The sequence below is a fragment of the Anopheles maculipalpis genome, chromosome 3RL (assembly GCF_943734695.1).
Source record: "Anopheles maculipalpis chromosome 3RL, idAnoMacuDA_375_x, whole genome shotgun sequence".
Classification (NCBI taxonomy): Eukaryota; Metazoa; Arthropoda; class Insecta; order Diptera; family Culicidae; genus Anopheles; species Anopheles maculipalpis.
The window spans coordinates 63124807-63137444 of NC_064872.1; the positions used below are offsets into that span (position 1 = coordinate 63124807).

The following is a 12638-nucleotide window of genomic DNA, read 5'->3' on the forward strand; positions in this document are numbered from 1 at the left end:
AAAACGAAGGAAATATAGCAGAAAACAGTAGGAAGCGCGCGACAGAATCCGTTAGAAAGAAGAGGAACCGAAAAGCATATTTTTGTAGCATCGCTTATAATGATCGAGATCGTATTTAAATACCAATTATTTTGTACCGCATGCCTGTACCATGCTTTCAATTGTAACCGTCAATCGGTTGAACATTAAACGTTAACAAGGATGATACACACACATACAAACACTTTCGTGCCGGACGGAGTAATGCTTTATCAGGCAAACAAGCGTACAGCTTCACTTCCTCAGCATATCTTCGATCTTCCCTCTCGATCTGCTGTTTGCGCTTGCCGTGCATTCTATACCTGTCAGACAATCCAAACCCTATGAGAGATTCTAACTTGTTCAACTATATTCATATACAAACAGAGAGTACCCAATTCCAATCCTTGCGACCGAAATATATTCTTCACGAAACATGTTTCCACAATTCAGCTGCATAAATAATCAAACAATGGGGTGTGAATTGGGAAGGAGAATTAAAATAAATAAACAAAAGCATATTCTTGATAGCATACAGCATGATACATAGCAAATAGAAGAACAAATATACTTACAAATGTTTCAGCGTATGTTTTACAATAATTGTTAGCAAGACAAATATAACAGCCAACACAAACAGACGAAAAAAGAAAACCCATATTGATGTAAATCCTGCCACCACAATTCGATGGAGAATCGAGAGAATTAGCATGCGGCAACAGAAAAGGCATATTTTGCAAGATTCAATAGCCTTGGTTTATTACATTGTAAATGTTTTTTTTTTTTTTTCAGGCAAACCCGCAAACTCTTGAACACATTTTAAGCAGAGCAAACAAACAAATGTCTATTTTTGTAACTTTTTTATACACAAACGTTTATGCAACCTTTTTCGCATTGTCACTATTTTAATACACAGATTTTCAGCAAGAACGCGTAGAAAGCGTAGAAAGACAAATATTTACTATCAAAAGCGGCGTATCAACATTGTTCCAACTATTAGCGCACTAGCACACACACACAAACCAACTACCTTATGGCAGAAGATTGTTCCTAAGGGCACGCATTAGACCGTGCAATGGTATTTTCGTTAAATTTGATTTAATTATTACTTTATGAGACGAACAGCAACTCAAAACTGGAATGAAGTAAGAAGAGAAAATTCGGCAATGCGAAAATGCTCTAGAAATGCATATTATCAACTTATCTTGATGTAAATGAACTGAACTTATAGTATCACATCGGACGAACGAACATGTTAACTAACAAACCAAAAAGTATATCGCGATTTGTACTAACCCTGAATCCAATGATAAAATTAATAAACAACCAAAACGTGATTGCAACTGGTAGAGGAGTTTTTATTTAAACGAACGTTTAAACTCACGGATGATTCGAACATATCCGATCGATCGGCAATCGGAACGGGTTTATGTTGGGATCGGCAAAGAACAGCCTCAGATCGCTCATCGTTCGTGGGTCATCGTTCGACTTTACCGGTTTCTGCATCGTTTTCAGCGTTTTGTGCAGTATCGCAATCTCTTCCTTCTGGTCGGCCTGTGACGTTTGCCGTACAGTTTCCTATAAGCATACATTTCAGATAGATACATACAGATAACAGCAGAATGTTAAGCTTACTTCCCAGTTTAGAAATATTTTAAAATCAATAGCCCACCTCATACACCTGCTTCAGGACGTTCTGCGTGCTCTGGTTCATCACCTTGATCGGTTGTCCCATCATCATGTTGGTCAGGTTGAGGTACAGCAGCTGAAAATCGACACCGTTTGCATTTTCTGGCTTCGGAAACGATTCCGTGTGTGCGATGGTAAGCAGCGCCAGCGGCAGCTCATTGTTGCACGTCTCACGGAACCCGACCGAATCAAGAATTTCACTCCACGCTGCGCACTGCACAAATTCGGGACTGTTTTGCATATTTTCCAGCACCTGCTCTTCACTCATGCTAGCTAATTCGTTCACGTAATCTTCCATGTTTGGCAACAGTTGCAGATGTTGCAGAACCCGCTGTATCTCTTCCGGATTGTGTGCGCCATACTTTTGAAATGCATTGTATATTAGCTTTAAGTGTTGTGATTTGGGAGTGCGTTGCGTTGCGTTGGAGGATGGATTTCTTTTGGTTTTAGTTGAACTTTTCTTCGGTGCTGTTTCCATACTGCCCGTGCGCGTTGTGTATATTGTTGTGAACTGCATGTAAACAACCCGATTTGACAGCTACACAACAATTCGTTATGTCATTTCCCGTCGGTTGACAGTGGTTCTCGTTACGGACATTGTGATGATTCGATTGATGATTTTAGTTTAAAAAATCATACATTTTTAGGATGTTTTCAAAGATTTTTCATAAAGTCTTGTATGTAATATATTATAAATTGATTTGCTACCATGTATTTTCTTGAAAGAAATTTGTTGAAGTAAACGTAAAAGCTGAGGTTACGCCTCATTACAACACGATTACATCTACATCGGTGGACCCCCCGATCGGTCGAAGAAATTCAAATTTTAAAAACATTGAACACGCTGATGAAATGCGAGTTGTAAAACAAGCTTCGATAAAAGTAAGAACAGAACAACAAAAATGTAAATTTTTGAAAGAATGCAAAATATATCTCACACTTCTTAGCTTAACGACCTATTATCCCGCCCATCTCCAAGGACTTACACGACCGATTGATATCACGTGGTTGGATAGTTAGTCCTCACTACAGCGGAAAGGTACGGATGGGATTTAAGCTCTGGTCCTGCCGTACGAAGACCGGCACCGCTATCGCATCTACCACAGGAACGCCCTATGGTTTGGTATTTAATGGTTTTAATTTATTCAAAATTCAAACAGAATTATTTATTCATCGGATTTAAGTTCAACTCTTACACGAACTCATCTTCCACAACAACCAACATGTATTCCAATGACACTCTTAACGTTAAGGGTTCTTTTCATAAAAAGCACCAGCTAAAAATACATTCAATTTTTTCGTAACGTTATCTGGAAAGCCCAAGCTTTGTATCTTTCTCACACCTTCACTATCATGCAAAACGTGCCACCAACTCAGTACCATCACACCACTACCAGAGCAACGAACGTACAGATCTTGCTTAAAGTTCTAGCCTATCAAGAACCGGACCGCTACGTCAAATGCAAAATTTCCCGCTTTATTCATTACTCACGATCTTGTCCGAGGTTGTGTGATCTGCAAGTGACTATCGCATCACCCACCAGCCACATAAGACACTTACACACAAGCAAGCAACAGCAACAACACCTTGAAGCGTTGCCGTAGATCAGACCTCTCCTCGTACGATTGTCAGTTGCGTTTCGATCGCGATCGTGTTAACCGTGTAGAGTGCGTGTACACGCGTGTTCGCGCGAAGGACTACGCAAACCCACTCGTGAGTAAGTTCTGTGAGCCGCATACCAAGTGCCAAAATCATGGAGAACACAAGTGCGTCAACGACCGGTGCAGTGCCAGATTCGGTGGCAAACGCGCTCATGAGTATTCATCCACGGTACAACAGTTTCCATCAGCACAATGCCTTCCCGCCGGCTGCACCCGGGGGGAGTCTCGGTGCCCACTACCAACAGAATGCGGACAGTCCGGGTATGGCCACGAACCATCAGAATGGGCTCAGTACGGGCAATGGCGGAAATACAACCGTCCAACCGGCGGCCACGAGCGTCATCAATCTTTCAAACTCCAGCGACGTCGTCATAGGTCCAATGACACAGTACCAGGGTGCCGTTACGATCTACCAGTACATGGATGCAACTGTCGAGGCTAGTAGAATTGCAAGTAAGTTTCATTTCGTTCCCTTTAGCTTGATATGGCACAGTTGGTTAGGAGCTGCGATAGGAATGGATTCAGTTAAACCCTTTAAACGGCTTAAGACAATGTAGCCACAACTTAAAAGCCGCCAGTATCGGCATGGCGGAGCATTTTGTCGCAGACTCCTGACACTAATAGTACTAAGCCTTCTAAGAAATTACGCAACTCTTTAAATACACCCTTACGGTAGCATTCCATTCGGTGGAAGCGAACCTCGCTAGTATTTGTTGTTATGCGATCGCAACACTGCACACTACGAAACCAACAACTTTAGTAATTATCATCACGCGGGAAATCCCATGCGAGTTAAGAGGTGGGTACAATCTCGCGGTTAAATCTTCCCCTTTGTGAGAAGTTAAACTATTTTTTTTTTTTTACTTAGCTGTTAGTGTTGAGGATCGCAGTTTGTTTGTTTTGCTAAAACCAAGAATGCGTCTTAAATTTAAATTATCTCGAAAGTCTTCAAATCACCCTAAACTATGCTTGAGATACAACGGTTAGCGAAAAGATTAGATTCGTACTTTACCCACCAGTGAAAAATAACTCTCTTGGTACCATCCCGGCTGAGATTCCACTCTAAACTTCATGCCTGTGTGCTCAGCCCAACGCTTAGCTCGCTACCTTTTGACCTGCGTTATGTGGCTGTTATTCATCATTTGTACTTATTTTTTTGTGAGCTAGCATCGGAGTCATGCTTGCGCCCTAAAAAATGGGATATTTAAGCAATAATGTTTTGAATACGGTCGAAAGGCTTATATCCTAGACGAAATCAAGCTTCAAAGAAGAATCAGCAGAACAAATAGAAGATGTTGTTATTTTTCTCCTCTGAAATTGATTGCTTTAAGAAAGAATGATGAAAGAGGAATATGCTTGTGGTTAGCAATAAAACCACAGGAGAGGACCGGTTTCAAATCCTATCCGAGCAATTTCACTCTGGAACGGTTAGAGCTAATTATGTGGTTACGGGTCGAAATTAAATCTACCTAGTCGAAAAAGCTAGTTAACCTAGCCAATCCGATTCAATTTTTAAGCTTGAATTTGCAAAACTTTAACATGACGGATGGGTCCAAAAATAAATGAGGTTTTTGAGTAACGATTAAGCATCGATTGAAACTATTCTTTTGATGTGAGCATTAATCATTTACTATGCTACAAGATATTGACTACCAAAAAATCTTCATTTGTGACAGTAAAACTTTGTAGGGTCCAAATCAGGCCTTTTTAAGCTTCCTTAACTTGGTTTGATCGAAAACAATCAGGCTTTCCTACGGTTCAACGGCACAGATGAGATTTGAAAACGGTTCCTTCGCATTAGGAGCTGGGGTCTGATGTATTAGAACATATTAATCATTACATCATAAGGGCGGCCCGGTAGTAGAGGTGACAGTGGGGCTGGTCTTCGTATGATAGGATCTCCAATCCGATCCAGACCGTTCCCCATTAGTGAGGAGTGACTTTCCAACTACGTGGTATCAGAAAGTCTCTAGTAAGCCATTCGATGGCCAGCATGACCTAGTAAGTCGTTAAGCCAAGAAGAAGAAGGATTATTGCACCATGAATAACGAGTTTTAAACTTGATGGGAATGGGCAGCCATCTAAAGTTTCTTTGTTCACGAAAATGTATCATACAATGACCGCGAATAAAATAAAACCACAATGAAATATGCGTTTTTCAAACCAAATTTCAACAAACCAATTTATTTTTTTTAAATTTAGTTCAACATTTTTTAAAAACGTTCCTGGCGTTAGATGAGTCATGCAATCGATTATTAGTCGCTTTTTTCGATTCCGATGAAAATATAGCTAAAACAAATAAGACGATTTCTATTAATCGATGTTAAAATCCAAACAAATTTTTTTTATAGTTTTGGGAATCCCTTCTTAACATTTTTCAACTCTAGGATTGAATAGGTATGCTAATAAAAAGTATGTATTATTTTTAGTCACCAAATTTTACAAAAAAAATAAAAGTTTCACAAAACAAAATTTTAAAGTTTAGTTACTGATGATTATTATAAAAAAATAGGAAAAGTGATACCTAGTAGAATTAACGAAATCATCTTTTTGAAAAGTGGACACGAGAGTGGTCTTATACAGTGCGTAACAGAACAATAAGGCCACTAGTTTTTTTTATTTATTTTTTTGAGAATAACTGGAAAACTTGAAGAGATAACTGGCGACTGCAGGTGCTCCCATTTCTTTTACATACTAACTCAAATAATTCTACACCAGAATTCACTAAACGAACCGCTAAAAAAATGTATAAATTGGTTTTAAATTGTTTGGGGAGCTTCTCTTGCTGCCTGTAATTTTAACCGAATTTTAAAATGATGATTTGCATAAAATATAACTGAGTTTCGTAAGTAGCTCTATATCTATGATGTATGAGCAAGTGTAATCGCATTGAAAAATATGTATTTGTGTGTGTAAAAATATAAACATATGAGTAAATGCAATTTTTTCACTCTTTACTGTTTTACAAAATATCATTTTTACCTATCTCCTCAACTTTTTCAGTTATCTTCAAATAAAATAGTGAGCTTTTTGTTCTGTCACGCACTGTATTGTTGGCGGTCACTGTATATACCCTGCAAGGGACCTAGCACAGAGACGATTGCCTAACAAAACTTTTCGTCTACTAAGATTTGCTGTCGGTCACAAAACCTCAACATTAGAGGGATCCCAAAGGGATCACTGCTGGAAAACCAGGTCTGAGCATAGATAGAAAGACATAGGACATTCGCTAAATCTCAGGTTTAAAAAAGATGTTTCATAGTATTAACACAAGATACCGAATACTGTACAACAACAATGTTTCTATGCTGTCCCTTTCAGTTCAAGCTAGTGTACATTCATCACCCACTTATCCTCTTCGTCACTGTCTCCTGCTACATCCCCCCACACCAATTGTAACCAATTTCGCCGATCATCAACAAGCGCGTTTCGCGTACGCGCTCGGTTGATCATCGCTTAACGAACAACAAATCCACCGTCCGAACGAACCACGTACAGTATGCAAACGTTGCGCATACGCACACAAACAGAACAGGGCAAACCGTGGTTCCGGCCGTTTCATCTCGCGCTTGCCAAACAAACACCCGACGACAGGTTCGTCGGTGTCAGTCTTACTCCGGTCCGTACGTACGTTGCATCGCGTAGTGAAGCACTGTTGCTGACCAGCAGCTCCCGGTGGATTAACGCTAAAGTCCGTCCACCGCGTGGATTGTGAACGTGTGTGTTTGTGGTGCGTGTATCAGAAAACAGTCGTCCATCGAGACAGTCTGTGGGTCACTAATTGAATTTAAATCCACAGTGTGTCCGCGTGCCAAAACGTGCGACCTAAAAGAGAGAAAGCGGCCAACGGTAATGGCTAATCCGTGATGCGGCTGGGATTCAGTCGTGGCTGTACACATACGGTGTAGCACGTGTTTTGTTGTGGTACAGGTGCTTCCGGGGGGGAGGAAACTCCGTTGCCAAAAGTGGTCCCAATCGATCCCATATTTTCAGTGGCAGTGCGAACGCTCGCAGAAAGTTTCCAAAGTTTGTGTTCGTACGGTGTTTTGCTCGGTTACTCCCAACCACCATGGATCAACTGTGATCCGATCCGTGTCGATTACACACCATCTCGCCGTGACGCGCCATGAAACTCTTACTCAAGATACACAACAAAGACCGCCACTCGACGACGACCGCGGCGGTTAATCTGTTCCAGCGGAAGCGTAAATATTATCACCGTAGACATTCGAAATCCTCTTCCCCGGTTCCGCCGGGGGGTAACTCCCTGCCTGCATCCCAGCCGTCTGTCTTACCCGCATCATCTACCCAGTCGCACGTGTCCTCATCTCCGGGCGCATCCCAGCTGACGTCAGGGACTGCCGGCGGTACGTTTGACGCAGATCTGGCCGCTTCCGGTGCGTCACTGGCCACACTCATCTACGGTGGAACCGGAAGCTGCACGGACCCGAACGCCTGCACCATCGAACGACGTCCGCTGCTGCGGAATTCCCCGTCACAGTCATCGGCACGCAGTTTCGCTAGCTCTTCCCGATGTGTGTATTCAAAATTTTCCCATCGTATGCGCCCATATGTGCTTGCTGACCATTCGCTTGAATTAATAATCGTCGCTTCGTTAGCGATCGCGATCATCATCTCAAGATCATTCATCAGTTTGGTTAAATCTAACACATCTTCCTGCATCTGGAATATCTTGATACCGCTGGATATGGATTAAGAGATACCACTCCCCATCAACAAGTTCAGTGCAGCACCGTTTGTCCAGAGCCAGACGGGATACTGTTCCATGGGGCATGTTTACACTTGTGGCTATTTTTGTACGAAAAACATTTACTCTCCCGCTGGACGGTATTAGAGTCGTGCCTTCCTTGTTGTGTTTCTGTTGGTAGTTACTGATACCTCTGCAGGCAAATCAGCAAAACACGGCAAAGTCTATATCCAACAGCAACTCATCCGGTGCTCTGGACCATCGGAAGGGAAACTTGTGCACAGTTCCACTTCCAGTGACAGCATTTATTGAGTTTATGCAAGCATGCATGACTCGCACGATAAGCTTTCTGGGGCATATACGCCGCATGACGCATACGTTTCGTGATGCATGATTAAATTGCATGGAATTGTTCTGTACAGAATGCAGCTTCCTTGGTTTACTATTATTATACTAATTTACTACAAGCGTTCGAACATGTGCATGAGGCATTTGGATGAGTTTTTACTAAATTGTAAGTTTTACTACAAAGCAAACTCTTATTCCAAACACGAGCAGCAATAACCTTTTATGAGGTCGTTCCTTCAAGACAAGTGACGTGTATTGAGCGCAGTGTTAGTAGCGGAAAAAGGGACGGCAATAAGCAAAGTGATGCGCGAGTACATAAGCTATTTAACAAATAACATTTAAACGGTTTTTAAAGATGTGCTATTTTAACGCAAAAGTATTCAGTAAATGTATTAGCATGCATTCCATGAACTACAGCGACATTGCATTTTTGTTCGTACGTTTTCTTTTGTTTTGAGGTAAAAAAAATTGCTAGAATTATTATGTGAACCACGTATGAGCACACTACGTATATGATGCGCAAGGTTTGGTCTGGATTTGATTATATTGTGCTCAATAGCACAGTGATCCACAGTATCACATTGTTCTGTACGCTTCACAAGACAGTAATATTAGGAAAATGTATTAATGCAATATGCCTGTCAATAGATTACGTTACACGCTACTTCGTAGTATCTCCTTTTCTAATTTTAAAGTTAATTTATAAAAACTTTTTCGTCGTTCGTCGTTTAAAAGTATGAAATATCAGACTGTTGTAATATGTAATATAAAATTGAAAAAGAACACTCATCTTAGTGCTTGCTTATTTTATGCTCAATGGTAACGACTCTTGGGGACCCTTTTGCAATATTCTTTAAGTTGCGTCAATAACGTTTTTATCGGACGTCTAATTCGTTTCGTAATCGATGTTGTAATAGAGTATAATCATTACATAGGAGAGCGTCTGAGAACGTTGGGTCAACAAGGGAAGCCATTTTATATGAGACGGTCGAGACTTCCGCCATTCATCTGTAGCGTCATGCCTATCCACTTGGAACTATTAAACTCCAAGTGCAAAGCGCCCTCTAGCTGTATTGTTACGTACTAGGAGTTCTTCTAATTCTAAGTTCTATAATTTTCAGAGTCCTTGAGTTCGCCTTTCTGATTTCCTTCTTGTCTTTATTTAGTCTATTTATTACGGGGGAACGTTTCCCGGATGGGAATCCACCTACATCTGTAGCGTCATGTCTATCTATTATACTTCAGAGCAGCTTTAGAAAAAAGAAGATGGTATTTTGAGATTGAAATTCCCATCACACTTTTATTGCGAACAAAATTCAAACGCTTCACAATCTAAGGTTTCAATCTCGTGATATTTAAGAGGGAATAATTACTTGAACTGTATCAGTGTTATTGAGCTCCTATAATTGATGAGTAAATTATCAGCTTATTATTCGACTATTGATAAATTAGATCACTGATAGCATTCCAGTAAAACGTGCCACTGAAGACACATTTAAGTAATGTAATAATTTTAGAAAGAAGCCCTTTCCTATAGTTGTTGTGGAGCAACCAAAAAACTTACTGATTAGAAGCTGTTGGAACTCGGGCTAGAGTTACTACAATAGTTTTTTTTTTTTATTGTAAAACCATTGTCCGCTTTGACCTGCATTGATTTTGATTGCAGTGTCTGTTATCTATATGTCATTGGATTTATTAATAGCCGGAAACACACTTCTTCAATCTACAGATAAAACACTTAAATGATAATATTCTTATCTACTGGATTGAGCTAGATGTTTAAAAGCATCACTAGCTATTCAATGAATAAGTGTCGATCAGAAACTATAATAAGGTTTGATGAACTCGTAGACGAAGTTTTTGTCTTTTTGTTTCATTTGAACGAAAGTTTGGTTGAATTTGCCTTTTCTCGTATAATTGTTTCACAAGGAAGAACAAATCAAGGAGTAATAGTAAGCTGAATGTTTAATACTATTTGGAATTTATTCAACAACTTACCATAATGCCACTAACTACATTACGATATTGAACAGACTATTCGTCTTCATGGCTTAACGACCTTCTGAAAGTCACGGCAGCCATCGAATGACTTACTAGACTTGCCGATACCACATAGTTGAATAGTCAGTCTTCACTACGAGCGAACGGTCCTGATGGGGTTTGATCCTTGGTCCTGCCGTGTGAGGTCAGGCGCCGTTGTTGCCTTACTGCCGGGCCGCCCCGAAGTACGGATTAGATAATGTAAATAAAAAATGTCCTATTATCATGGGAAACTAACTATTGAATCGATAACCTTCGGTAGAGTTTGCAATGCAATGAAGAAGTAATTCTTCGCGTTGAATTGCATTGCACAGACGAGACAAGCTATGTAAACCGTTACACTGTCTGGTTTAAGAACGTCGCTAAATAAAAACGTGTGCTTGCGAATAAAGCATGACGGTAAAATATTTGCTCACAAGCGCATCCCATTCGCCATATTTACCTAACCGTCACACGTTGCGTGTGTGTGTGTGTGCGGCTTTCGCTTAAAACCCAACCCTTTCGACAAAGCCATGCGATGCACAATGGTGCGCTTTGAGTGTGAAGTGACTGAATTTTATTACCATCTTCCCCACCAACTCACATATCCACAGCCGGCCGCAATAATCAGAACCGTGGACTACCTTCGACCGAACCATCGACCCTACGGCAGGAACGATACTTCATCTACGGTGCGCTGATATTTTTTGCGATCGTTGGTTTCTCCACCGCTATCTACTTCGTCGTGAACCAGGTCCACGGTTCCGCTGACATTGACCGGGAGATACTGTTCGGCGACAACTACCCACCGAAAACGAGTAAGTGAGGGTACAATTTCAAGCACGAGCAGGATGGATGGACGATGGCGGCTGCAAACAATACTGCTCCCGACTAATTCTGACAGATTGATTTTTTCGCAGTGCCCAATCTCGGCAACGGCCACATAATCATCGACCGGCGTAAGTGGGGATCACAGGAGAACGTCCGTGGTTCGGTGCCGCTGGAACATCCGATTGAGTATGTGCTTATTACACACATTGGAGTGCCCACGAAGAATTGCTCCGGTATGCACGAATGCTCCAATCGGATGCGGATGCTGCAGGACGCGGCCATTGGTGAGCGAAATCTGCCCGACATTCCTAGCAATTTCTATGTAAGTTTTAAATCAACTGTGAGCAAATTGCGAAGGGAAGCACCGTACTAATCTGAAACACTTATCCTTACCACAGCTCGGTGCCGATGGCAATGTGTACGTGGGACGTGGCTGGGACATTGCCAATGCGTACCAAAATCGAACACTGTCCGTGTGCTTTATGGGATACTTCCAAAAGTATGGTCCGAAAGATTCTCAGCTGTCGGCATTGGTGCATCTCCTCACGTACGGCGTAATTCAGCGTAAGCTTGCCACCGATTATAAGCTGGTAGCACGGCGTCAGGTTGGTAGACGGATCGGAGTAGGGTAAGAACTAGTTGTAACTATGTTGATAACTTCTCTCCCATCGTAGACCAAACCAACCACCACTAGCCCGGGCGATATGCTGTACGCTAAACTGATGCAAATGCCTCGGTGGAGTCCTTGCGGCACCCAATCATACGCACACTGTGGGGCAGAACTTGGCTTTCCGAGCGTCTGGGACGAAGAGCTTAATTTCAACGAGCGCAACGGTATTCAGAATCCGCTCTTACTATATCGTAAAAATATCGAAGAGGAATAGTGGTGGCAAATATGCTTTACAGTTACGTTAATCATCAATCGTCAGTGTAGAGATACGCATCTAGTCATAGGTTTTGTTATGTAAATACTTGTAAATTACTGCTAACCAGCGATCAATGGTGATGTAATAAAAACTCATATAATTTGTAGAAGTAATTAATAATTGAGACCAGACCCTTTTTTCAACATAACATAAGCTAACGCCTTACAAGTTAGATCCGATCCGAACCTCACAAAAGTATACTATAGGATGAATGTTTACCACGGAATTGTGGATGTGAAAGAAATTGTGATGGTTAGTAATGACGTAAAATTCCATTCTGAAACAAGAAAATCGCAAAGAAATTCTGTGTCTTTGTACTTAATTTGTTAAACGACGTTCTATTCTAGGTCGTACTTTTCGTACGCAGAAAATCGAAACACGACACCAGAAAACCACAGAAGTTCGTCTTGGCTGTGCTAATGTCTAGGTCAATTTAC

General features: G+C 41.2%; 2 protein-coding genes across 2 annotated transcripts; one reads left to right on the forward strand and one right to left on the reverse strand.

Annotated features, from left to right (window-relative positions):
* Positions 1-1398: 1398 nt before the first annotated feature.
* LOC126562942 (uncharacterized) lies at positions 1399-2185 on the reverse strand. Its single transcript, XM_050219545.1, has 2 exons — positions 1691-2185; positions 1399-1596 (listed from the first exon to the last, which is right to left on the reverse strand). The coding sequence occupies exons 1-2, from the start codon at positions 2183-2185 to the stop codon at positions 1399-1401; spliced, it is 693 nt and encodes a 230-aa protein (XP_050075502.1).
* A 1258-nt stretch (positions 2186-3443) lies between these two features.
* On the forward strand, positions 3444-12159 carry LOC126562387 (peptidoglycan-recognition protein LA-like). The gene is made up of 5 exons (XM_050218890.1): positions 3444-3822; positions 11059-11262; positions 11365-11597; positions 11674-11880; positions 11950-12159. Exons 1-5 carry the CDS (start codon positions 3462-3464, stop codon positions 12157-12159), a joined length of 1215 nt encoding a protein of 404 aa, XP_050074847.1. The 5' UTR covers positions 3444-3461.
* Positions 12160-12638: the final 479 nt, after the last annotated feature.

What these genes read in the sequence shown, in the direction of transcription:
- LOC126562942 (XM_050219545.1), bottom strand. Translation starts at nt 2,185, where the DNA reads ATGGAAACAGCACCGAAGAAAAGTTCAACTAAAACCAAAAGAAATCCA. An exon ending in TCCTGAAGCAGGTGTATGAG is followed by an intron (nt 1,597 to 1,690) that starts GTGGGCTATTGA and finishes GTATGCTTATAG; the next exon opens with GAAACTGTACGGCAAACGTC.
- LOC126562387 (XM_050218890.1), top strand. Translation starts at nt 3,462, where the DNA reads ATGGAGAACACAAGTGCGTCAACGACCGGTGCAGTGCCAGATTCGGTG. An exon ending in ACATTCCTAGCAATTTCTAT is followed by an intron (nt 11,598 to 11,673) that starts GTAAGTTTTAAA and finishes TCCTTACCACAG; the next exon opens with CTCGGTGCCGATGGCAATGT. An exon ending in AGCTGGTAGCACGGCGTCAG is followed by an intron (nt 11,881 to 11,949) that starts GTTGGTAGACGG and finishes CTCCCATCGTAG; the next exon opens with ACCAAACCAACCACCACTAG.